We start from the raw sequence: 26,065 nt of genomic DNA, 5'->3' as shown, positions 1-26,065 counted from the left end.
CAGGCTGGCCTCACAGCTCTGGGGACCTACAGGTGAGAGATGCTGTCTCCTTCAGAAGGAGGATAAGCAGGCTCCTACTCTTAACTTTGGTTCCAAGTCTTTTCACCCCTAGGACCCCTTGCCTCACCTTGTCCCTGCCTCCCCACCCCAAACCCTTTGGCAGCCAGCTTCCCATCTGACCCCTGTATTCTGCGCTCCCTATCCCAACCCCAAACCACCTTGGCAGTCAACTCCTTATATACTCCCAATTACCACTTCAGGTGAGCTGAGATGGCAGAGAGGCCCCTATGATTCTGCAGAGAAATATGGTGGCACCAGTCTTGGATCCAGTCTTGATCACACCATATGCCCAACTCCTCTCCCATCTCAATCATCCTGCTGCCCAAGGGGGCCCTGTCTTGAGACTGGACTTCTGTTCTCTTAGGGGTACTGACTCCAGGAGAATGAGACACCTTTTTCTTTCTCTCCTGCAGACATGGGTTCCCTGTGGAGCTGGTGGATGCTCTGGGCCGGAGCAACCCTCATGTGGGGTAAGTCAGACCTAGACTCTCATCTATGCTCTTGCCCCAGTCTAGTGAACTCCATTTTCCTGGGTCAGCAATTATTCTCTTCCTCAAACCCATCTCCCCTGTATCTAGGTGAACTGAGATGTGAGAGAGATTCCTTTGATTCTGCAGAGAAATATGATGGAATCCCCCCATTCTCTACTCTACTCTTGAGAAAAAAAAACCCCAAAGTCAAGTGTATAACAACTCCCACCATCTTCTACCTCTGAGTCTTTTTTTCTGCTGGGGTGATGGAAAATGTCATCCAAACCATTCTTGGAGGGCTTTGCTCTAATTCTTCCAGGGTTGTGTGCATGCATACAGTCTCAGGTAACCAAAACAATTAAGTCAACCCTGAGTCATGGCAACCTCATGTGTATCAAAGTAGAACTGGGTTGCATTGCGTTTCCAGTGGCTGAAATTTCTGAGGTAGATTACAAAGCCTTTCTTTGAAGACACGCGATGGATGCAAACCTCCAACCTTTTGGTCAGTAGTTGAGTACTTAGCCGTTTTTACTATCCAGGGACAGAAGAGACACCAGGAGCCTCTAGATTCTAGTCAGCATCCATCTAGGTTTTTTGCTGACTTACTATCTTGTTTGTTTATTTTTATATCTAGGTTATTTTGAGATGTCCATTGTCCTTGAACCCTGGGTCCCTGTAGGACAGTAGAATATCTTTCAAGGCTCCCCTTATCAGCTGGTTTTTTTATAACCCCTGCATCTTCTCCATGGCTCTTTAGGCATTTCCCTCTTTACTCTTCTCTACTGTAAGAAATCTCTTCCCAGTTGGAGATGTTGAGGTGCCACCCATTTCCCCTTACTTTCTAGAGTACATCCTAGAATCTTCTTCTTCCCTTTGGCTTCTTTCACACATGTCCCCAAGTCAGTTTGGGCCCTATTGTTGGGGGGGGGGGTGGAAATACTCAGGAAAATCCAGACCAAAAACTCACAAAACAATAGGCTAAAGTTAGTAACAGTAGCTTTGATTAGGAGTAGAAAATTCTAGTCCATTATGCAGCGCCTACATTTGGAAGATCAGCCATTGAAAAACACTATGGAGCATAGTTCTACATTGACATGAAAGGGGTTGCCAGGAGCTGGGAGCTGATTCAATGGGCCACTGGAGAAAGTTAGTATCCACTTAAATTAGAATCTGATTGCATCATTCCCACCCAGACTATTTCACACTTGTTTGACCCCTTTTCAGTTTTTAGTTTTAGATCTTGGTCTAAGTGCTTTCACTTAGGAAAAACAAAAGTCAGAAAGGTTTGTAAGGAAATTCTGCACGGATAAGGAGAAAGGAACACAAAGGGGGACAGGAAAGCCAAAGTTACTATTTGAATATATTACAGAGGCAAGAGGGAACTCTGTGGAGTAATCCGCAGGGAATTGCACAGCTAACACCAAGACTACGCCTCTCTGGTGGTTTGCTCTGTGGTAGAAGGTTGGGCAATTTCTCTTGCCATTTGCTTTTGTGCAGTGTTGCTTTGGAACCATTCACAGCTGCAGCAGGTTTTCACAGGCAGTAAATCCCAGGGGAAGAGATTGACCATCAATCTCCTGTGGAGCATCTGATGGAGTCGAACTGTGTGCCTTTGCACAGCTCCTTATCCTTAAGTCACCAGCGCTCCCTCCTTTGCCAATTACAGTTACAAAAATATAATGGAGAGCTAGTTAGCAATCCCTTCTATTCCAAGGTGGTGAGAGAGAGAGAGTGAGTGAGTGAGTGAGTGAGTGAGTGAGTGAGTGAGTGAGTGAATGAACCAGTCAAGGTTTGGCTCTTTGATGGGGATGCCTGGATAAACAGATTCTCAGTTGCCTATTCTCACCCAAGGCTTGACCCAGGAGGCCTCCATGGGCTCCAAGACCACCGGCGGGGAGGAATTCCTCGGGGCCTTCCTACAGAACTACCAGCCAGGCTACAGTGCTGCCTACCTGCACCTCCTCATCTCCAGCCTGTCTGAGAGCCCCGCCTCGGTCTCTGTCCTCAGCCGGGTAGACGAAGCCTCGCAAAAGGTCACCGTCAAGCCAGGGGAGTCGGTCATTGTCAACATCAGCTCCAAGGCTGAGATGGTTGGCAGCAACATCTTCCAGCATGTGGTGGTGGTCCACTCGGACCACAGGATCACGGTACAAGCCATCAACGCCAAGCCCAACACCGCAGAAGTGACAGTGCTGCGGCCCGTCAACACCCTGGGCACGGAATACTTCGTGCTCACGCCCCCTGGCTCCTCAGCCAAGAATCTCAAGGAGTTTGCTGTGGTGGCTGGTGCTGCAGGAGCTGCTGTTAGTATCCAACTCAAAGGAGCAGCCATGTTCCAAAATAAGTTCTATGCATCGGGAAGTGTCATGCACGTGACTCTAGAGTCCTATGCAGTGGCCCAGATACAGGGCGAGGCCGATTTCTCTGGGTCCAAAATCACCGCCAATAACCCCGTGGCTGTCTTCTCTGGCCACAGCTGTGCCCAGAAACACACAAGCTGCAATCATGTGATAGAGCAGCTGCTCCCCACATCCTCCTGGGGTACCAAATATGTAATACCCTCTCTGACCTCTCAGACCCGCTATGACTTGGCCTATGTTGTGGCCAGCCAGGCCACAAAGCTGACCTACAACCATGGCGGCACCACGGGTACCCGTGGGCTCCAGTCTGGTGATGTGGCAGAATTTGAGATCCGGCCATCCCGTCCACTCTACCTGACTGCAGACGTGGGCATCCAGGTCCTGCTGTTTGGCACAGGGGCCACAAGGGACGGAGTGACCTATGATCCTTATTTGGTCCTTGTCCCAGATGTGGCAGCCTACTGTCCTGCCTATGTGGTCAACAGTGTGCCGGGCCTTCAGAATCTGGTCTTAGTTGTGGCACCAACAAAGGCCACAGAGCGGCTGACTATGGACAAGTCCCCACTGGCCACCAAGGTCAGATGGGACCCAGTGCCAGGCAGTGAGTTCTCGTATGCTGAAGTGGACCTCGGAACTGCTGGCAGGACCCATCTGGCCGAAGCCACCATTAATTTTGGCTTGCTCACCTTTGGGCTGGCTGATGCTGTGGGCTTTGGGACGGCAGCTGCCTGTGGCCGGAGTGAGTACTGGGAAAGGACCCCTCAGCTTTTCTTCTTTCCCATCCTTCTGCTTCTCTGGGATTTTCTGGCTCAGCTGGGTTCTCTACACTCCTTACCCTTCTTCCTTAAGGCTTCCTGGCCCATCCTCCTCAGTGCACCCCATGGTAACAGCTTCTCAGCAGAGAGGTCAATCAGAGCACCTCAGAAGGGTTCCCAAAGTCCTCATGGTGTCCAGCTTCAGCCTTCAGCTGTTGAGAGGCTTGGAGAAAGGTCCTGGGGGAGAGTCAGGGTTCCCAGGGGTGGTCTTTGGGGGTTCAGGTTAGCAGCTTTTTCCAACTAGTTTGAAAAAATATATTTTAGCAGCAGCTACAGTTATAGAAAAATGGAGCAAAGAGCTGGTTTTCCCCCTTGCCCCATATCTAATAAAACCATTTATGCCAATTTCAGGTGATTTAAAAGTATCATAATAATGATGGCTAGGATGCTGGAGATGATGGAGCCCCGGCAGCATAGTGTTCGTGTGCTAACTGAAAGGATGGCAGTTTGTCTCTACTAGATTGGTGAATAGTCTCCTCCCATAAGATTTATGGCCTGGGAAATGCCAGACCTTGGAAACGCAGAATCCTCTCAATGGTAGTTTGGGTTTACTATGTTGGGAGTAAGTGTGTCTCTCAATGTACCAGGCTATTCCAAGGGATCTCATGTGTCTTAATATCATCAATGCACAGGACCTTGGACCGCTCAGTGACCTGGTGGGAGGCTGCCGCTAAACAATACAGTGAAGTATTTGAGGGTGCAGGTAGTAGACCCAGAGTGCCCAGGTTCAAGTCTCAGCTCCTCTGCTTGTGTGATCTTGGCCAAGTGACTTCACCTCGCTGGGACTCAGTTTTCACAGCTGTAAAATGAGGACAGTAGTTGGATCTGGAGCTCTGGTGGCCTAGTGGAAAGGAGTTGTGCTGCCAATCCGAAGGCACACAGTTCAAATCCACCAGCTGTTCTGCAGGAGTAAGATGGACAATCTCCTCCCGTCAATTTTTCAGCCTCTGAAAACTGACTGGAGGGCCAGCTATGGATCAGTTTTGACTCAATGGCACATAACAACAATTACATCTACCTTTTTGTGCAATTGTGATGTGCCAACATTTGCAAAGCATGCAGTGGGATATCTGGGAAGTGACTCTGGCTGCATGCAGGTGAACTTTCACTAGAATGACTAGAGTTTTGAGGATTGGGAAATGCATAGAGGAAGGGAAGGTGCATGTAGGAATGGGATGTGTATGGAGGAAGGATGATTTTCTTCCTTTGAGGATACTTCCTCCAAAGAAAGACTCTAGACATCCCAGTATGTAGGTAAAAGTATGTCCCCCTCTAACTTCAAGGGACTGCTTTGAGCTTAACAGGAAAGACACATTAAGTAGGATGGCAAGAGAGTGGGTGTTTAAGGAAGCTCTGGTGACCAAGTGGCAAAAAGCTGCACTGCAATCCCAAAGGTGAGTGGTTCAAATCCATCAGACGTTTCTCTGGAGAAGGAGGGGCAATCTCCTCCTCTATCAGCCGGTACACAACAATGAGAGAGAGAGAGAGAGAGAGAGAGAGAGAGAGAGAGAGAGAGAGAGAGAGATTCACTACAATAGGCAAGCCTCAATTGTTCAATTCTAATATTTGTTCAGTTCTACCTATAGTTTTGTTCATTTAAACCTGACAGCATGCTGCCTCCACCCTACCCCTAAATATGTCTATTAAGAAGGTATTGTTAGCATCCTATGTTACAGGTGGGGAAAGTTAGTCACAGGCAGTTGAAAGAACTTGTCCAGGAAAGCATAGACAACTGGTGGAGCTAGGATTTGAGCCTAGGCAACTTGACTCCACCTTTGTTCTCACATTTAGAACAGCCTCTGTCTTCTATTTTCTGCCCTTAAAGAGAGAATAAAAATTTCCTGGGCATTTTTTACTCTGGTGGGGAGATGAGAAACAGAGGGAGAACAAACACAAATGAATAGTTTTGATGGTTTCAAGGTCTTCTGTAGGCAGTCATAGTAGGTTGAGTTTCCAGACTGCTAGTCTGGAAGGCTGGCAGCTCAAATTCACTAGCTACCCAAAGGGAGAAAGATGAGGTAGCCTCCTCCTGTAGAGATTTACAGTCTTGGAAGCCTGATGGAGGGTAGCTATGAGTTGGAATCCATTCCACGGTAGTGGGCTGTGGGTTGAAGGTTCTAATTTGTCCCTTCTCAATGCCTTTCTGGGTAGAGCTGGCCTGCAGTGAAGAAAACATTTAATCGGGGAATCAAAAAGCCAGGAGTCAGACCCTGCTCAGCTCTCTCTCCCTGTGAGACTCTACATCTCAGTTTCCCCACTTTTAAAATGGGCAGTTGTGAATAAGCAAAATCCAGAGAGCTGAAAGATTCAACAACAATAACAATAACACACAGGGAGCCTGACTCTATTTCCTTCTTTCCCTCCTCCCAGCGGTAATCTCCTTGGAGAAGCCCTCCTGCGAAGACCTGACCTGCAAGCCAGGGCTGCAGTGCCAGGTGGTGGATGGGAAGGCCATGTGCATGGCAGAGCCCACAGCCACTTGCCGTGCCCAAGGCGACCCCCATTACATCACCTTTGATGGCCGCCGCTACGACATGATGGGCACCTGCTTGTACACCATGGCCGAGCTGTGCGGCACTGACCCTAGCCTGCCAGCCTTCAGCGTGGAGGCCAAGAATGAGCACCGGGGCAGTCGCAAAGTCTCATATGTGGGCTTCGTCACTGTCCGTGCCTACAGCCACTCCGTGTCACTGGCCCGTGGGGAGGTGGGCTTCGCCCGGGTAAGTGTCCCGGGGCTGCAGGGCTGAACTCCCATGAGCTGTTGAAGAACTAGAACCCTGGTCACAGTCCCCAGCCACAGACCTCTGTTGGAGTGAACCATTAAGGGAAGCGGGGGGTGTTGGAGGGGGAAAGACGGGGTGTAGAGGGGTTTGAAACCCCATAGCACAACTTTCAAATCCTTTTCTCCAGCAATTTTATTTCTCAAAATTGTATGGGCAGAGATTTTACATATATATTATGAAAACCAAACCTACTACCATTGTCCCACTGTCGGCGTCCATTGGTTTTTCCAGGCTGTAAATCCTAATGGGAGCAGACTACTTCATCTTCTCTCTGTGGTGCAGTTGGTGGATTAAAACTGCAGACCTTTAGATTAGCAACCCAATGGTTAAGCTGCCAAGGAGCCAGGTATATATGGCTCCTTTTTATTTATCAGAGCAGAACTGTGCTCCAGAGGATTTTCAAAGGCTATAAACTTTCAGAAGTAGATTGCCAGGCCTTTCTTCCGAGGTACCTCTGCCTAATCACTTGAACTGAGCACTGCACATGCACACACATATACACACAGACCAACATGGTTTATAATGTTGTTTTTAAATGCCATCAAATTGGGACCAACTCATAGATGACTCTCCAGCGAGTTTTCAGAGGCAGTATATTGCATGGGAGGAGATTACCCACCTTTCTCTCAAGGAGTGACTGATGGATTTTAACTTTGTGCCTTTGGGCTGGCAGTGCAACTCCTTATTACTAGCCACCAGAGCTCCCTTGGTTTATAATAGCAACACTAACCTCAATCTAAACAATGAAGAAAACTCATTTACATCTTCCCATTTTAAAGATGGGAAATTGGAGTCATGGAATCTCACAGGGAGAGAGCTAGACAAGGTCTGACTCATGGTTTTATTCTTTGCAGCCCAGATCTGTCCAAATCACTGAATGTACTGACCCCATCCCCAGATATATTCTGGTACCATATATATTTCTTAGTACTTGCCAGATATTTGACGCTCATATCGAGTTTGCATGGTAGACACCATTAGGAAACTGAGGCTTAGGGAGGGAGACAAGTGACTTTTCAGCCTAGAGCTAGTAAGTCTGTACTGGAAACACAGACAGACTGACACTTAAATGTCTCAATGCACTATCCCGCACCTTGCTTCTCGCACATAGTAGTACTTTCTAGAGCTGTTTCCAGTATCAGTGCATAGAGAGCCCACTTATTCTTTTTGATAGCTGCACAGTTCTCCACTAGATGAATGTATCATAGTTTGTTTAACTAGCCCTGTCCGGTTGCCCCGATGGCACAATAGTTGAGTGTTCAGCTGATGAGGAGATCAGTGGTTCAAATCCACCAGCTGCTACTTGGGGAGGGTGTGACAGGCTGCTTCTATAGTTTCCTTCTCACTCACCAGAATGCTTGGCTTTTTGGTTTGCCATGCAGCTCACTTCCAACTACACCATCAGCGTTCCTATTATATAAAGGTCATAGGCTTGGAAATTCTATGAGTCAGTTAGTTAGTTCTACTCTGTCTTATAGGGTTGTTATGTGTCAGAATCACCTTAAGTACAAAAAGATTGGGTTTGTCTTATAGACGGATAAGGTCTCCGGGTGATGCAAATGGTTTGTTGTTGTCTACTAATAAGAAGGTTGGCAGTTCAAATCCATCCAGTGACAACAAAAAAGAAAGACCTGGCAATTGGAATTTCAGTTACTGGAAAAACTATGGATACAGTTCTGCTCTGGAGCACAGAGGGTCACCAGAAGATGAACTCACTTGATGGCAATGGGCTTAGGGTTTTTTATTGGTTTGGGTTTTTTTTTGTAAAATAGATTTAAAAAATTGTTTCATAATTTTCAAATACTGTGATTAGTGAAAGTTTATAGAAAGACTGAGTTTTCATTCATCCATTGGTACATATTTTTTCCTCTCTCCTCCAATTCACTTTGTTATACATCTTATTCCAGATTGTTAATCATCACACATACAATGTCTAATCATCCATTCCTTTCAGATAGTCCTTCTCTTCTCCTATTCCAGTGTAGTGTTCTTTATCCATTCTGCTCTCCCTCTCCCCCATGTCCATCCCATTTTTATAACAGTGGTCTTATGCAGTTTTGTGATTGAGTTATTTTACTCACCATAATGTCTTTCAGACTCACCCATGATATCGAATGTTTTACAAGTTCATTGCTTTTCAGTCTGTGTAATATTCCATTGTGTGAATATACCACAGTTTTTCTATCCATTCATTTGTTGACTGGCACTTGGGCTGCTTCCATCTCTTCACTTTTCTGAGTTTGGGTTTTTTGTATGAACACATTAAAGTCCTTCTAAAAGTCCCAATAAGCTCACTGCTGTGTAGTCTTTTCCAACTCATAGTTGACACTCCATTGCATTTCAGAGACTGTAAATCACAACAGGAGACTTCCCATCTTTCTTCTGCGGAGCTGCTGGTGGATTTGAACTGCCAGAGACACTCAGCGTTTGAAATAGCAGTGCAGCTTATCCTGCACAACATCACCAGAGCTCACTACTTTACTATAGGTCCTGGGATAGCATAAATAGCCTTCACTAAACTGCTAACTGAAAAACTGACAGCTCATGTCCCCTCAATACCTCAGAAGAAAGGGCTAGAGATTTGCTTCTGTCCTGTTTCAGCTGCCAAAAACTCTGGTGAACACAGTTCTGTTCTGAAGTGTGTGAGGTCACATTGCCATGAGCCAGCACCTGTTCCAGGTTTTTTGGGTTTGCTAATGACACATTGTTCACTGTAGTAAATAATATTGCAATGAGTATTCTTACATCACCCTCATTTTATGAATGTGCAGGTAGACCTGTGTGATGGATAGCTAGGTGGAGTAAAATAAGGACTCTATGTGGTATATTCAGTTTTCAATCAGCTGCTAACCTAAAGATTGATGGCTCGACCTGACCCAGAGACACTGCAGAAGAAAGGCCTGGCACACTGCCTCCAGAAAGAGTACAGCCAATTAAAAAAGAAACAACAAACCCTATGGCAATATTTCCCCTGGGAGAAAGTTCAGAAGGCAGGAAAGGATAGACTTGAAGGATGAAGGGAAATTAAAATCACAAGGAAGAAGCAGGAAGAGTGCTGCTACAATGTGAGGATTGCCATCAATGCTATAAAACAACTGCTTTGTAGGCTTTTGTTCAAAGCATAATTTTCAAAAATATTAAAGGCAAGAAAACCCTATAGAGCTGCTCCACTCTGTAACATAGGGTCATCACGAGTTGGAATCAATTCAATAGGTTTGGGGTTTTGTTCTTTACTCTGAAACATATAAAAACTTAGGAAACTGCAAATCCCTAAATCAACGTGTAGAGTTTTGCACATGCCAAGCACTTGTCAGTCATCACAGTGGTCAGTGACTTGACAAAGGTTTGCAGCTGCTGGATAACTCATGCTTGATGCACACAAGAATGTTATTAGGGGTTGCCATTAAAGTGAGGTGATCAGGAGAGGCTTCCCCGAGAATGTAACATTTGAGAAAGATTTGGTAGGAGTTGAGGGAGTGAACTACATGGACATCTGGGAACATCTGTAGCAGTAGCACAAGGAATCAACACTTTTGGAGCAGAGGAAGCCAGTGGCACTAAATACCACATGGGAAACCGAGCCATGTTTCCTCATCCCCTCTGCAGATCGACAACCAGCGCTCACGCCTGCCTGTCTCCCTAAGTGAGGGTCGCCTGCGTGTGTACCAAAGCGGAACTCGGGCTGTGGTGGAGTTGGATTTTGGTCTGGTGGTGAACTATGACTGGGACTGTCAGCTGTCCCTGAGCCTACCTGCAAAGTTCCAAGATCAGGTGTGCGGCCTGTGTGGCAACTATAATGGTGACCCCACAGATGATTTCCTCACCCCTTACTGGGAGCAAGCATCTGACCCAGTGGAGTTCGCCCAGAGCTGGAAACTAGATGATGGAGACTACTTGTGCCAGGATGGCTGTCAGGACAACTGTCCTTCCTGCACCCCAGGCCAGGTCCAGCACTATGAGGGTGACAAACTCTGTGGCATGCTGACCTTGAGCAATGGCCCGTTCGCTGCCTGCCATGCTAGCCTGAACCCTTGGCTCTTCCTGGAGGACTGTGTATATGACCTGTGTGTGGTTGGCGGGGACCGGCTCAGCCTGTGCCGAAGCCTCAGCTCCTACGCCCAGGCCTGTCTGGAGCTTGGCATCACTGTCGGGGACTGGAGGTCACTAGCCAGTTGCCGTAAGTGATAACCATGATGGGGGCTGGGAGCACATGCTGGGAGGAAAAGGACCAAGTACATATTGTGATTCAGTGTGGTGCTGGACAATACCAGGGACAGAGTAATGTCTATGACTGCCACACTGAGCCGACGTTGGGGCACACATCACTAGACAGTGACAAGCCAGAGGGGTCAGGACTAGGGTAAAAGGACAGGTGAGTGAGATGGGGACAGCACAAACAGAGGGATCAGGGCTGGGTGAGGGGAGCTCAGTGGGGCTATAGGAACCCAACCCACAGAAGGGAACCCACTCCCAGCTTGGGGAGTCAAGGGCATTGGTCAAGGAGACTTTTCCTAAGAGAAAGAGACATCTAAGCTGAGACCCATAGAAGGGAGGCTTAGAACCGTTAAGTGCCCTGAAGTCAACTACAATTCAAAGCAACCCTATGAACAAGAGATATAGACCTTCCCTTATCCTATACCATGCTCATCACCTCTGATATATTCAAGCCCATTGTTATAGTAACTGTGTCAATTAACCCATCTTGTTGAGGATAGCCCCACCCCTCCCCCTCAAAAAAAAGAGAGAAGGAAGAGTGTTCTAGATCAAGTAACAGTATGTGCAAAGATTTGGCATGAGAGATAGTGTGGGATCTTCCCAAGTAGAAATCTGTACAAGTTTCTTTGCTTATAATTCCTCCATGGAACCCTGCTGTTTTCTGGATAAAGTCCAAGCCCCTTAACCAAATAGCCAATTACTTAATTATTTCTTTATTCATACATTCTCTCAACAAACTGCCTGAGGCCCTATCTGGATCCGGTCCTGTGTCAGTGATGCTAAGGACACAGTGGAGACTCAAACAGGTCTGTTTCTGCCTTTGTAGGACCCCCAGAAAATGTTCAGGAGGCAGACAGAATGGAAAATAAAGAAGAGGCACCCAGCCCTGGCCCTAGGGCCTGAAACCGGGCTCCAGAGGAGGAACAGATATAGGGGTGACACTGAGGTTCAGTTTGGATTTGTCATGGTCACTGCTGTATCCTCACTCCCCAGGAATCCTTTTTTCCCTGACCCAGTTCTCCAATGTATGACACAATAAGTTAATTAATTTCCACATTCATTCTGAAGAATGTATCAGGTCTATATGAATGCCAGGCTTTGTCCTTGTTGCTAAAATCAAGCAGCAATTGAGACAGATAAGGATGCTTATGTCCTGTGGATAGGGTAGAGAATGAGGTTAGAGAGACAGAGCAGATAAACTATTAAATAGCTTTATTGAGCAAAAAGGCTGACGTCAAGATCGTATAATATGCACAGCAGTGATTGGAGAATGGCACAGGAGAAGGCAGGTTTTTTCTGTGGTATGTTGTTGTGTGTCATCAAGCTGAAACCAGCTCATAGCTGACCCTCCAGTGAGGCCTCAGAGGCAGAACTAGGGGAGATTGCTCATCCTACTCCCACAGAGCAGCTGGTGAGTTCAAACCACGCGTCTTTGGGATTGCAGCATAGTTTCCTACCACTACGCCACCAGAGCTCCCTAGGATCACTGAAAGCCTGAGCTGACTCCTTAGCACCCAACAGCAGCAGAAGAATTTGCTGACTGCTTAAATTGGTCATCCAGTGGGTGAGAGAGGGAGGCCAAGGACTTCTCTGAGACCTTTGTATTTAGCAGGATGGCAGTCCCAGGAACTGGCTGCAGAGCTCTGAAGGAGAAGTGGGATTTGGGGAGGAAGGTGCAGGTGCCCTCTCCAGAGAGGAGGTGCTCCTCATGGCCTGGGTTCCCTTTTTCCAGCCCTGTCCTGCCCAGCCAACAGCCGCTATGAGCTCTGTGGCCCCGCCTGCCCGACCACCTGCAACCCCTTGGCGGTGCCCGCCAACTGCTCAGCACTCCAGTGTGTGGAGGGCTGCGTGTGTCTCCCGGGCTTCGCGTCCAGCGGCGGTGCCTGCGTGCCCACCTCGTCCTGCGGCTGCATCTTCGAGGGCCGCCCGCTCGCGCCTGGCCAGGAAGTGTGGGCCGACGAGCTGTGCAAGAGGCGCTGCGTCTGCGATGGTGCCACCCTGCAGGTGCGCTGCAGCGACACGCAAGGCTGCCCGCCCGGCGAGCGCTGCCTCGTCCAGAACGGCCTCCTGGGTTGCTACCCGAACAGCTTTGGGAGCTGCCAAGCATCCGGGGACCCGCACTACGTGAGCTTTGACGGTCGGCGTTTTGACTTCATGGGCACCTGCACGTACCTGCTGGCAGGTTCATGTGGCCAGAATGCGGCGCTGCCCAGCTTCCAGGTGCTGGTGGAAAATGAACATCGTGGCAGCCAGACTGTGAGCTACACGCGCGCAGTGCGCGTCAAGGCCCATGGCGTGAAGGTGGAGGTGCGCAGGGAGAACAAAGGACAAGTGCTGGTGAGCAACGGGGGTATCGTGGGTAGTGGGCCAATAAGAAGTGGTAGGTGGTGTTCTCAGCAAAGCGTTAGAGTACCTGACATGGGTGGATTGGAGGAATATCAAGGAAACCACAGTGACTGGAGGAAAGAAAAGTAAAGGGAGAATGTGAGGAGACAAGGGCAGAGGTCACAACATGTAGATTTGGGGGTATGATGGGGTTCCCCCCCCTTTGTAGGGTTTATTAGAGTTCTGCTGGCCTACTAGTAAGAAACTAAACTGCAATCACAAAGGTTCAGCTCTACCAGCTGCTCTGGGGGATGACGATGGCCAGTCTCTTCCAGTGCAACTTACTGACTCTGAAAACCAGCTGGAGAGTCAGCTTTGGGTCATTCTGACTTGATGACACACAACAACATAGAGTTTATTAGTGAAGCAACAGGGTACACTTTAAGCTGTTGTTACGTACTGTTAAGTTAGAACCAACTCATCACACATGATCCTCGAGCAGGGGCACTAAATCGCACTGCAGGAGAATGACCAGCTTTCTCCCACAGAGCAGCTGGTAGATTCAAAGCAAGGAACGTTAGGCTGGCAGCACAACTCCTTATCACTAAGCCACCTTAGAATATAATTCGTCACTCAGGACAGCTTCTCAGGCATGGTCTCACTCAGGCCTCCTTCTTACACTTGGCTTCTTAGCCTTGGGTTCTGTCCTGTGATCAGGCAAGTGTTACAAAGCTCTTTTAGTTATGCCAATTTTGTGTCTCTCTCCCACCTCAGCCAGTAAGACTATGCCATGGGGTGCCAGATCTACATCAGCTCTGAATCACACCTGTCTCTGGTTCTCTGGCACATCTGCTGCTACCAGGTCTCAGTCTTTCTCAGTCTAGTCCAGGAATATCTGGTCCAAAGGACACATCTCCTTCCCTGCTTCTTCTTTTTTGATGCTATTGAGATTCCTCAGTCATGTAGGGGTTTTTTTTGTTTGTTTGTTTTTAATTTTATTATTTTTGTGTGCGTGTACCGTCAAATCAGATCTGACTGGTACAGGAGGAGATTGTCCCTCCTTCCCCGGCAGAGCATCTGGTGGATTCGAACCGTTCACCTCTGGGATTGTAGTTGCAGCTTCTTGCCACTAGGCCACCAGAGCTCCCCTAATCATGTAGGTTTTGAGAGAGTTGAGGCTTAAGCTGACATAGATGGATGGATAATATCAGATGCTATGCCAGGCAGAGGGAATGACAAATACAAAGGTCCTGTAGTGAGAGAGAGAGAGCCATGCAGTTAGGACAGCATGCAGACCAGGGTGGCTGGAATAGAGGGAGAGGTTCGCGGGCTGAAGAGCCATGAATACTCTGACCCTTTGCTCATAACTTCTATCCAGGTGGATGATGTCCTCCAGTACCTGCCCTTCCATGCAGCAGATGGGAAGGTTCAGGTGTTCCAACAAGGCAACAAGGCTGTTGTGCGCACAGACTTTGGCTTGACTGTCACCTATGACTGGAATGCCCATGTGACAGTCAAGGTGCCCAGCAGCTATGCAGAGGCCCTGTGTGGGCTCTGTGGAAATTTCAATGGGGATGTAAAGGATGACCTGGCTCTGCGGGGTGGGGGCCAGGCTACCAGTGTGCTGGCTTTTGGGAACAGCTGGCAAGAAGAAACGAGGCCTGGCTGTGGGGTAGCTGAGCCAGGTGACTGTCCCAAGCTGGACTCCATGGTAGCTGAGCAGCTGCAGAACAAGAAGGAGTGTGGGATCCTTGCTGACCCTGAGGGGCCTTTCCGGGAGTGCCACAGCAAGCTGGAACCCCAGGGTGCTGTGCGTGACTGTGTGTATGACCTCTGCCTGCTGCCAGGCCAGTCTGGGCCACTGTGCGAAGCACTGGCTGCATATGCTGCTGCATGCCAGGCTGCTGGGGCCACCGTGTATCCCTGGAGAAGTGAAGAGTTCTGTCGTGAGTATCGGGTAGAGGGTTCAACCTTATGCATATTCATTAACAGTAGTAGAATTGTTCATTTCATCTACAAACAGTTCTATGAGTTAGAGACTATGGTTATACCCATTTAAAAGATGAAGATACTGATGCTCAGAGAAGTTAAGGTACATGTTCAGGATCACAACCACTATGAGTTATGGATGGTAGGAACACATGAAATATTTGTACCAGGATTGACTGTGTACACCTGGTTGCCACATCAAAGCTGTCATTCAAAGATGAGTAACGAGAGCTCCCTTTACAAAGAATATATCTGATCTCTTCTCCTGGTCCTGACCCCACATGGCTGACTTCACTCATTGATGTCTGCTCGGCCCTTTGGGTTTGAGACCTTTGCTTCAGATGTAGACATGGGACTGCTTTTCAAACACAGTGTTATTTGTCTATAAAAGAAGTTTGCAAGGAATCCTTGCACCTGATTTTTCAAATTCATAATTTAGGCTTGAAATATGAATCATACACTCAGAAACAAGTAAGTACCATTCATGAAGAGCCTGACTACTTTTCAGCAAGAGCTCTTTAACAGTATGTACTCCCATCCCCATTTTACACTTGATACCTTTATTTTTTCATTTCAAGTGCAAACCATTGCAAAAGATGTAGTTTCTGGGAAATGGTAACATTTGCCTAATTAAATTTTTTTCTTATCATGGAAAATTTTGAACATATTCCAAAGTGTAGAGACTCAGATCATTGCCCTTCATCTATCCATTGTCCAGTTTCCACAATTACTGTCAAATAATGACAATTTAAGATAACATTGTTACTTAAGTCACTCTTCTAATTAGCCCACTAAAAACACACTACATAGTAGTGCAGACAGCTACTGTTGGTAGGTGCCATTGAGTTGACTCTGGGTCATAACAGCCCTTGGTACCAAAATAAAACTGCTTCATCCTGCACCATCCTCACAATTGCTTCAGTGTGACGTGTGCCCAGACAGGCTGACTCCTAGGTCCAAATCAGGCTGACCCAAGCCCTCCCTTTCTTGTGGGTAGACTCTGCTGTTCCTTGGCTCGTGGGCATCCCTTGGTGTTCCCTGGCTTATAGACAGTCTTCATATGGTGTCTGTCTTCTCGTGTGTGCCTCAACTGATTAGCTGATTACATTGTACTAGATTGCATTGTGCAAGGTAATTTTATCATATTACAGTACACTGCACTGTACCGCATTACGTTGACTTAAAGAACTCTGTTGGCATTAGTCCAAATAGAGTTGTATTGTTATAAAAAATGTGATGCTTCTCTGGTAATTGAAACTCATCTGTTGTCCCAAGGCAGAAAGGTGCTCAATCTCTTCTCACACAATTTACAGCCTTGGAAACGCACTGAAGGATCAGCTAGGAGTTGGTTCCAACTTGACAGCACACAACAACATATATGTCTGTAATATCCCATATCACTCAATGACATAGAAGGCATCTTGGTCAGGTTCAGGTTTAGAGGTTTTTTAAATTGGGCTGTCTGAGGAAGTTAGCTCTTATGTAGATTGTGGGGATGGGCATTTTTGGGGGGTGGGGGAGGAGGGACTCATTCTGATGGCTCCTCTCTCTGCAGCGCCCAGCTGCCCACCTCACAGCCACTATGAAGAGTGCTCCCACGGCTGCCCCCTAACCTGTGGAGACATCCCAGTACCCGGAGGCTGTGGCTCAGACTGCTATGAGGGCTGTGTTTGTGATGAGGGTTTTGCACTCAGTGGCGAGTCCTGTGTGCCCCTGGCCTCCTGTGGCTGCGTGCACCAGGGCAGCTACTACACCCCAGGCCAGACCTTCTATCCCGGTCCCAGCTGTGATTCCCTCTGTCGCTGCCAGGAGGGTGGCTTGGTTTCCTGTGAGCCTTCCTCCTGTGGCCCACATGAGGCCTGCAAGCCATCAGGGGGTGTCCTGGGCTGCATTGCAGTGGGTTCAACCACCTGCCAGGCAACAGGTGATCCCCACTACACCACCTTTGATGGCAAGCGCTACGATTTCATGGGCACCTGTGTGTACATACTGGCTCAGACCTGTGGGGCCCGACCAGGCCTGCATCAGTTTGCTGTCCTGCAGGAGAACGAGCCCTGGGGCAACGGGAAAGTCAGTGTGACCAAGGCAATCACTGTCCAGGTGGCGAACTATACCATACGGCTGCAACAGAAACAGTGGAAGGTCACGGTGAGTGAGCACAGGTGCAGGAGGGGGCACAGGCAGCTCCAGAGCCTGCAGACAGGGGACGCATTGCTTCCCAAGAACAGGAGGTGCCAGGCAGAGGTCAGAGTGAGAAAACAAGGAAGGGGGTGGCCTTCGTGCCTGGGCCTGCCCTCAAGTCTCCCTTCTCTGGTCCTGACCCTTCTCTTTCTCTGCTCCTCCACCAGAAGTTCAAATCCACCTCCTCAGCAACTTGAGATAATGGTAGACAGTCTCATCTCATAAAGATTTACAGCCTTAGGATTGACTTAATGGCAGTGGGTTTTTATCCAGTGCACATTATGTACAGGAGAGGCAGTCCATAATTGAATCCATTCTTGGAGATGTCCCAAGCTTCTGGAACAGCACCCAGCACATAAGAAGCTAAGCCAAATCTACTGCCATTGAGTATATCTCAACACATGAGAAATCCTCCATCAAGACTCCAAAGTTATCAGTCTTTGGTGGAGCAGACTGCTTCATCTTTCTTTCTAGGGAGCTGCTGGTGGCGTCAAACCACTGACCTTCAGATTAGCATCCCAGTGTTTATCCAGCATCAACACCAGGACTTCTGAATTTCCTGAAGGCCTGTTTCAACAAAAATCAACGCATCTCATCACAGTTGAATAATAACTGACTCATAGCTGACCCTCCAATGCGTTTCCAGTGCTTGCGTCACAAAGAGGAGATTTCCGTCTGTTTCCCATGGGGCCACTGGTGGATTTGAGCCACTGGAGAAGTGCTGCCTTTGGGTTAGCAGCGCAACTCCCTGCAGACTGTGCCACCAGAACTCTCCTCATAATAGTTGTCAGGTACCCTCAAATCAGAACTGATGCAAATCTGACTCTTCAGTGGGTTTTCAGTGGCAGTAAATTGCACAAGAGGAGATTGGCCATCTTACTCCTGTGGAACAACTGGTGGATCCAAACTGTGTGCCTTTGGGTTGGCAGTGCGATGCCTTTATCACTAAGTCACCAGAGTGCCTTTCATTATAGCAGTGACAATAAATAAAAATTTTCAACTGTAGCTAATCCTAGAGTTATTCTGTGTGAGGCACTTTCCTCAGAGCTTCACAGATATGTGTGCAATCCTGCCAACAACTCAATAGGGTAGGAACCATTATCCTTGTCCTGAGAGTTCAGAAAAAGAACCCAGAGAGGTAGTGAGCTGCCCACAATCACAGAGATAGTAAGGGCAAAGGTACATCTGGACCCAGGCAGGTGACATCAGGGTCAACCACCACATTATTAACCATCACATTGGTCTGTAGGACCTAAAGACCTCTGGTGGCCTACAGGGTAAGGAGTTGTGCTGCTAACACAAAGAAAGGCAAGTGGTTCAAAACCAACAGGTGGTCTGTGGGAGAAAGATGAGCAACCTCTTCTTGCACAATTTACAGCCTCTGAAAACTCAGTGGGAGATCAGCTGTTGGTTGGTTCCAACTCAGGGGCACCTAACAGCAGCAACATTGGACTTGAATGTGCAAAAAAGGACTGCCCATCGAATTGTTTTCTCATTAAGACCCATTTTACATATAGGGAAACTGAGCCCTGGAGAGATGAGATCTCACAGATCTTTGGTGTTAGACAGGAACTTGAAAGAGGCACTCTGTCCCACTCAAGTTGCCCCTCTGAAGTGTGGCCTCTTGCTCCTCTCAGGTGAACGGCGTGGACATGAAGCTGCCAGTGGTGCTGGATGAAGGCCAGGTCCGGGTCTCCCAGCATGGCTCCAATGTGGTGGTTGAGACCCACTTTGGCCTGCGTGTGAGCTACGACCTCATGTACGCTGTGAGGGTCAACGTCCCTGGCAACTACTACAAGCAGCTGTGTGGTCTGTGCGGCAACTACAATGGAAACCCTAGCGATGACTTCCAGAAGCCTGACGGCTCACAGGCGAGCAAGCCAGGCGACTTCGGCAACTCATGGGAGGAGAAGGTGCCTGGCTCTCCCTGTGTGCCTCCTGAGTGCCTACCAGGCGAGGACTGTGACTCCAGCCTCGAGTGTGAACCTGACTTGGAGAATAAGTACGAGCAAGAGCAGTTCTGTGGGCTCCTGGCCAGTCCTACTGGGCCGCTGGCCGCCTGTCACAAGCTGCTGGACCCCAAGGGCCCCCTCCAGGACTGTGTCTTTGATCTCTGCCTGGGTGGTGGGAACCTGAGCATCCTTTGCAGCAATATCCAAGCCTATGTGAGTGCCTGTCAGGCAGCTGGGGGCCACGTGGAGCCCTGGAGGACAGAGACTTTCTGTCGTGAGTGATGAGTGGAGGGGACAGGGAGACTGAGGGGGCAACTGAAGAACAGAGAGGAGGGGGGACTGAGGGGCAGAGAGGAGGGGGGACTAAGGGACAGTGGGGGACTAAGGGACAGAGAAGAGAGGGACTGAAGGACAGAGAGGGGAGCTGAGGAGCAGAGAGGAGGGGGTACTGAGGGACAGGGGAGGCAAGGGGCAGAGAGGAGAGGGACTGAAAGACAGGAGGGGTGCTGAGAGGAGGGGCAACTGAAAGACAGGAGGGGCAGTGAGGGCCAGAGGGGAGGGAGACTGAGAGGACAGGGGCTGAGGGGCAGGGACGAGGGGAGACTGAGAGGCAGAGGAGAGGGGAGAGTGAGTGAGATTAGGCACAGAACTGTCAGATCCTCCCCTGCTCCTTGGGGCTCTAATAGGCACCCCTTTTTCACAGCGATGGCGTGCCCCCCCAACAGCCACTATGAGCTCTGTGCGGACACCTGCTCCCTGGGATGCTCGGCCCTCAGCGCCCCCCCTCAGTGTCCTGACTGGTGCGCTGAGGGCTGCCAGTGCAACTCCGGCTTCCTGTCTGATGGCCAGGCCTGTGTGCCCATCCAGACTTGTGGCTGCTACCACAATGGCGCCTATTATGACGTAGGAGTCTGGACCCCTCCCCTCTGCCTCTCAGCTATTTGGTCTGTCCCCTTGGCTTCCCAGACCTGACTCCCAACCCATCCTTCTCTTGTTTTCATAAATCCCCCAACCCCACCCAGCTCTAGCATGTCTTCATCTACCTGGATCCCTCTCAACCCCTAGTCTTGGTCTCTCTATTCCAACCTCCACAGGGAAAAAGACCTTTCTAAATATGACCAAGAGCATTAAAACCGTGGCTGACTCCCAGGTCAAGTTTTGGTCTCATAGCCCAGGTCTGGGCAAGAATGTCACTTCCTTGGATCACTCCGATCACAAAGATGAGATCACCTGTCTCTGTTGTTCCTGGGGCCACCTCTCTCTGTTCTCCTCTTTTGTTCTCTCACAGTCAACGCTTTTCCATGTGCGCTTGTCTCTCTTGATGGCCGTGGCACTCCTCACAGCTATGCCCTCTGTCCCCACAGCCCGAGGAAACAGTACTCATTGACAACTGCCGGCAGCAGTGCGTGTGCCATGCAGGCAAAGGTCTAGTGTGCCAGGACCACAACTGCAAGCCTGACCAGGTGTGCCAGCCCGTGGAAGGTGTCCTGAGCTGCGTCACCAAAGGTGCTGGGCCTGGGACTGCTGGGAACAGAGGACAGGGCCTCTGGAATGGAGGGATGGTGTGATCTTCGTGGTGGGAGGCACAGAACACAAAGGTTGAGATCTCAGATCTGGGCTGGGTTTCCCAGAGGCAAAGACCCTCTTTTCTGGGAGGCAAAGACCTCTAGTGTGACATTCTAACTTCAGGGACCCTCAGGGGTAAGTTCCTCATGGCAAATGTCAGATACTTTTGGTGTGAGGTAGGGCAGGCAAACGTTTTCAGTAAAGGGCTTAGATAATAATGTTTTAATTTTGTTGACCAGTTCCTGTCACAATAATTCAGCTTTACCCTTATAGCATGACTACAGTCATCAACAATATGTAATGGTTGTGCTTGAATAAAACTTTACTGATAAGAAGAGGTGACCATCCTCCTCCCCCAACCCAGTACAGTTTGTTGAGCACTAGTGTGAGATATTGGGCTCAGAGCTCCAAACATCAACACAAATAGACTGGGATGTGCAGACATAGAGTTTTGAAGTCTCAGGGCAGAGGACAGGGGTTCCACCAAGTCTCAGACATTGAAGACCTTGAGTGCTCTTCGAAGCCAATGATACATTATTTCTAGGAGTAGGGTCTCAGACATGAGATCCCCCCACTAGACTAAATTGAGGCACAGAATTGCCTCCTAAGAGTAGTTTCTTGGGGGAAAGGCAGAGAAATCTCTAGGGCTAAAGGAATGAGAGACTAAGAGTCTCAGGCAATATGAGAGGGGCTCCCAGGGATGGAGATTTCTGCCATCAGATCTACCATTCTGGCCATTGTTGAGTTGCTTCCAACTCATATGGATCTTGGGTAGAACTGTGCTCATTGGGTTTTCAACAGCTGGGGCTAGTTATTTTGTTTTATGAAGTACATCACTGAGCATCTTTTCCAAGAAGCCTCTGCATAGACTTGGACTTCCAGCATGTTTAGTTAGCAGCTGAGTGGGTTAACCACTTGCACCAGCCAGGGACTACACAGCTTAAACAGGGTCAAGTTTAATATGAAGAATTATTTGCTCATAACAATAAAAATGTTCTACTACTTAAGAACAATGTGTTAGGCTGCTCATTGAAAGGTCAGTGGTCCAAGTAGAAAGATGAGACAGTCTCCTCCCATAAAGACTTACTGCCTCAAGAACTCAATGGAGAGTCTAGTGAGTCAGAATTGACATGAGGAGGGCAGGCAGTTTGGACGAGTTCTATTACTATTCGTTGCCATTAGAACTGATTCATAGGTGCCCCTCCAGTGGGCTGTAAATTGCATAGAAGGAGATTGTTCATCTTTTCCCCTCAGAGCTGCTGGTAGATTTGAACTCCTAGCCTTTGGGTTGACAGCACAACTCCCTCTCTACTAGGTGATTTACCAAGGGGTAAAAAAGAATGCAAATGAACACAGAAGAAGCAGATAAAGAGCAGTTCCTACTTCTAGGGCTATAGCAGAGCACCAAAGGAAGGTTGGTCCAGTCCAAAGGGCCACTGGATGACAGAGGAATATGTGCAAGCTAGAGCTGGACTAGAAACCTAAAGGCTGGCAGTCCAAACCTACCAGCAGCACTGTGCAAGAAAGGCCTGGCAATGACCTTCGATAATAGTTGTTGATACTGTCGAGTTGGAGCCAACTCCTACCTGACCCTCCAGCTGGTTTTCAGAGGTGGTAAATCACACAGGAGAAGACTGACCCAAGTTCCCTCCATAAAGGTTATAGTATGAAGAAATATTTTGTGGAGTAATTGTAGAGCAAATATAGAGTGCTGCTTTGTAGCGCACGGACTTGAGGCTACTGCATTTGGCTTTGGAGGTGGGAGCTAGCAGCACTCACAGTTGTGTTGCTGAAACTCATTGAGAAATAGCCTGAACGACTTGACTTGCTGAGAAACCAGCTAGGGCAAGTAGAATTTACCCCTTGGATGTCACATATGTCCCAGGCCCCCTCACACAGCAAGAGCAAGAGAGCAGGTGGCTCTTGAAGCAAATCACAGACTTCCTTCTGCAGTGTCCCTCCAACATCCTCTACTGACACAAATTAGCACTGTGGGTAGATTTGGAGCTGAGAGGTAAGGAAAGAGGAGGATGTTCAAGGTCTTCAACACAGAAATTCCAAAAGCTTGGAGGCAATAATGCTAGAGACAGGATCCTAGATATACAGTTCCTTGGGGCAAAGTCTCGGTCTCCCACCCCACTTCTCTCTGCCAAAGGCTGGAATCTTAGGCACAGCCACTCAGGGGAAAGACTCTGGTCCAGGGGGATCCTTAAGCAATGAGATTTACACAGAGACCTCAGAGTCAGGGTCTCAAACATGATCAGAGTCATGTCTCTCTTGTTGTTGTGCCTAGATCGCTGATGTTGGAATTAAAAACAAGGGGACGCTGGGGTCTGGGTCTCAGGCACAGCAAAATATATCCTCAGATAAGAGGACCCCAGAAGCTGGTTGTCCCCTGCAGTGACTATCAGAGAAGCGTTCCTGGTGTAGATGCAGGCGGTGTTGGGGATCAGCTGGACTCACGCCAGGCAGTCCCTTAAGATCTTATCTTCTCTGCCCCTAGACCCATGCCACAGCGTGACGTGTCGGCCACAGGAGATCTGCAAGGACCAGGGTGGCCTGGGCGTGTGTGTGCCCAACTATGAGGCCATGTGCTGGTTGTGGGGTGACCCACACTACCACACCTTCGATGGCTTGAACTTCGACTTCCAGGGCACCTGCAGCTACATACTGGCAACAGTCTGTCCAGGGGTTAATGCCGAGGGCCTTATACCCTTCACTGTCACCACCAAGAATGAGAACCGGGGCAACCCTTCTGTATCCTATGTGAGACTTGTCACAGTGGAGACCCTCGGCACCAACATCTCCATTCACAAAAATGAGATTGGCAAAGTGCGGGTATGTCCAGCAGAATGGCCCCCAGAAGCCCACCGTGGGGAGGATGGAAGTTCTCTGCCTTCACCTAGGTCTGAAGCAAAAGGACAACAATAATTACAGCAAACACCCCCCCCCCTTCTGTTGGGGATTCAGTTGAGTCTAGGAGCCCTGGTGGTGTAGCATGTTACATGTTGGGCTGCTAAGAGGTCAATTGTTCAAATCCATCAAATGCTCCATGGGTGAAAGGTGAGGCAGTCTCCTCCCAGAAAGATTTACAGCCTCAGGAACCTGTTATAAGGTCACTATGAGTCAAAATTGCCTCAACTGTGGTTGGTTTTGCTTTGTTGTTGTGCATAATTGAGTCAGAACTGACTTGTAGCTGGCCCTCCAGCAGGTTTTCGGAGGCTATAAGTCACACAAGAAGAGAGTGCCTATCTTTCTTCCTCACAACATCTGGTGGATTCAAATCACATACTTTTGGGTTGGAAGCACAGGCTTTTTACACTGTAGGCCAGCAGAATTCCCTTTGGTCTGCTTTAGTCTCATGCAAAGGAATTTCAGCCAAGATTTTAAAAAGAGAGGATCTGGTGGCATAGTCCATAGGGAAATGTGCTGCTGTCCCAAAGCTGTGGCTCTCTAGCAGTTCAAATGTCAGCTGCTTCATGGGAGAAAGATAGACAATCTCCTTGGAAACCTGTTGGAGGGTCAGCTATGAGTTGATTGTAACTCAATAGTCATGAATCTTAGTGAGTCTTTATAGAGACCTGGATTCTAATCAAAAATCTCCTTCATATGAGCTGTGTGGTCTTAAGGGTTTTCCTCAGTGGGCCTCGGTTTTCTCATCTGAGAAATGGGGATGGTAATAGGCTCCACCTCACAACCTGGGATGTGGTGCATGAAGGTGAGTGAAGGAATGACTGAGAATCCCAGAGACATGGATACAGAAATATTTAGATGAGAAGAGAGGACCACACTTTCCACCCAGGGAGACGAAACTGCAGGTGGCTAACAGCAGCTTAGAGGGGAGAGTAAGGTATGGAACTGGCTAGGCACACAATCAATGTTACTGAATGAGTGGATGAGTCTTGGAAGTGTTCAGAGAAAGCAGTGAGGAGAGGTGCAGAGAGAGATGCAAAAGACTCAGAAAGAGAGCTGGGCCCAGAAAAGAGAGACTTAGTGGGAGGGAGACACAGAGAAACAATGAGAGAATGACAGCTTGAGAGACAGAGTGAGCTAAGGATAAGATGCAGAGCTGTCAAGACTGAGAAACAGAGAATGATCTAGATCGAGGGAGAGATTTGGAAAAAGAGGCTGAGGAAGAGATAGACACATTCAGAGAGCTGGACCCAGATTAAGAGGGGGAGAGGCAGAGAAGAGGGATTTAGAAGCAGTAGGGCGAGTTTCTCTCCACTGCCAGGGACTGGACTAGAGCAGAGGCCTATCTTTGTCAAAGGACAAACAGTCAGTGAGTCCTCAGAAGACATTGGCCACTCCTGCCTCACAGTATGGGGGATGACACAGGGCACCAGAGAAGAGGTCCCCTCTCTCTGGAGTGACCCCTGCTGGCTTCCCTTTTTCCCAGGTGAACAACGTGCTGACCACATTACCTGTCTCAGTGGCTGGTGGGCGACTGACAGTGACCCATGGCCCAGGGAAGGCAGTGCTGGAGACTGACTTCGGGCTGCAGGTCAGCTATGACTGGAACTGGCGAGTAGAGGTGACACTGCCTAGCAGCTACCACAGTGCAGTGTGTGGACTGTGCGGGAACATGGACAAGAACCCCAGCAACGACCAAGTCTTCCCTAATGGCACGCAGGCGCCTTCCATTCCCACCTGGGGTGGCAGCTGGCGAGTCCCTGTCTGGGACCCGCTGTGCTGGGACGAATGTCAGGGATCCTGCCCAACATGTCCTGAGGAACAGCTGGAGGAGTACAGAGGCCCAGGCTTCTGTGGGCCCCTAGCCCCTGGCTCAGGAGGTCCCTTCACCGCCTGCCACGCCCATGTGCCACCTGAAAGCTTTTTCAAGGGCTGCGTCCTGGATGTCTGCCTAGGGGGTGGGGCCCAAGACATCCTCTGCCAAGCACTGGCCGCCTATGCTGCCGCTTGCCAGGCTGCTGGGGTCACCATTGGGGACTGGCGGGAGCAGGCTGGCTGCGGTGAGTTCTGGGGGCATTATGTGTGGGACAGGAGGGGTGGAAACCTCGAGGTCTGTCAGTTTCTTTCTCTCTTCCTGTGTCTGTATGTCTGTTCCTCTTGTTTCTGTCTCCCTTTAATTCCCTTTCTCTTGTGTTTCCCTGCCTGCTCTGTCTGTTTGTCTCTTTCTTATTCTGTTTCTCCCTGTCTTTAACTGGGTGTGACTTTCTCTCTCTTCTCTGACTCTTGACATCTCCTGGGTTGGACTTTTCTCTCTCCTCTTCCTCCTCCTCCTCCTTCTTCTTTCTTCTTCTTCTTCTTCTTCTTCTTCTTCTTCTTCTTCTTCTTCTTCTTCTTCTTCTTCTTCTTCTTCTTCTTCTTCTTCTTCTTCTTCTTCTT

At 48.9% G+C, this 26,065-nt stretch overlaps 1 protein-coding gene across 1 annotated transcript in view; it reads left to right on the top strand.

The window, feature by feature from the left end:
- The first annotated feature begins 475 nt into the window (after positions 1–475).
- Positions 476–26,065, top strand: part of FCGBP (Fc fragment of IgG binding protein) — a 49,239-nt gene continuing 23,649 nt past the window's right edge. The window contains exons 1-12 of the mRNA XM_006900944.1: positions 476–530; positions 2,382–3,629; positions 6,076–6,425; positions 10,095–10,665; positions 12,436–13,040; positions 14,407–14,974; positions 16,573–17,165; positions 18,836–19,424; positions 19,854–20,053; positions 20,515–20,712; positions 23,147–23,554; positions 25,116–25,689. Of these exons, the coding sequence (XP_006901006.1) occupies positions 476–530; positions 2,382–3,629; positions 6,076–6,425; positions 10,095–10,665; positions 12,436–13,040; positions 14,407–14,974; positions 16,573–17,165; positions 18,836–19,424; positions 19,854–20,053; positions 20,515–20,712; positions 23,147–23,554; positions 25,116–25,689 (5,959 nt within the window). The remainder of the gene's footprint in view (positions 531–2,381; positions 3,630–6,075; positions 6,426–10,094; positions 10,666–12,435; positions 13,041–14,406; positions 14,975–16,572; positions 17,166–18,835; positions 19,425–19,853; positions 20,054–20,514; positions 20,713–23,146; positions 23,555–25,115; positions 25,690–26,065) is intronic.

This window comes from Elephantulus edwardii, unplaced genomic scaffold (assembly GCF_000299155.1).
Source record: "Elephantulus edwardii isolate Elephantulus edwardi_28Jun2011 unplaced genomic scaffold, EleEdw1.0 scaffold00302, whole genome shotgun sequence".
In the NCBI taxonomy this organism is placed as follows: domain Eukaryota; kingdom Metazoa; phylum Chordata; class Mammalia; order Macroscelidea; family Macroscelididae; genus Elephantulus; species Elephantulus edwardii.
This window is presented reverse-complemented; position numbering and strand designations above follow the sequence as displayed.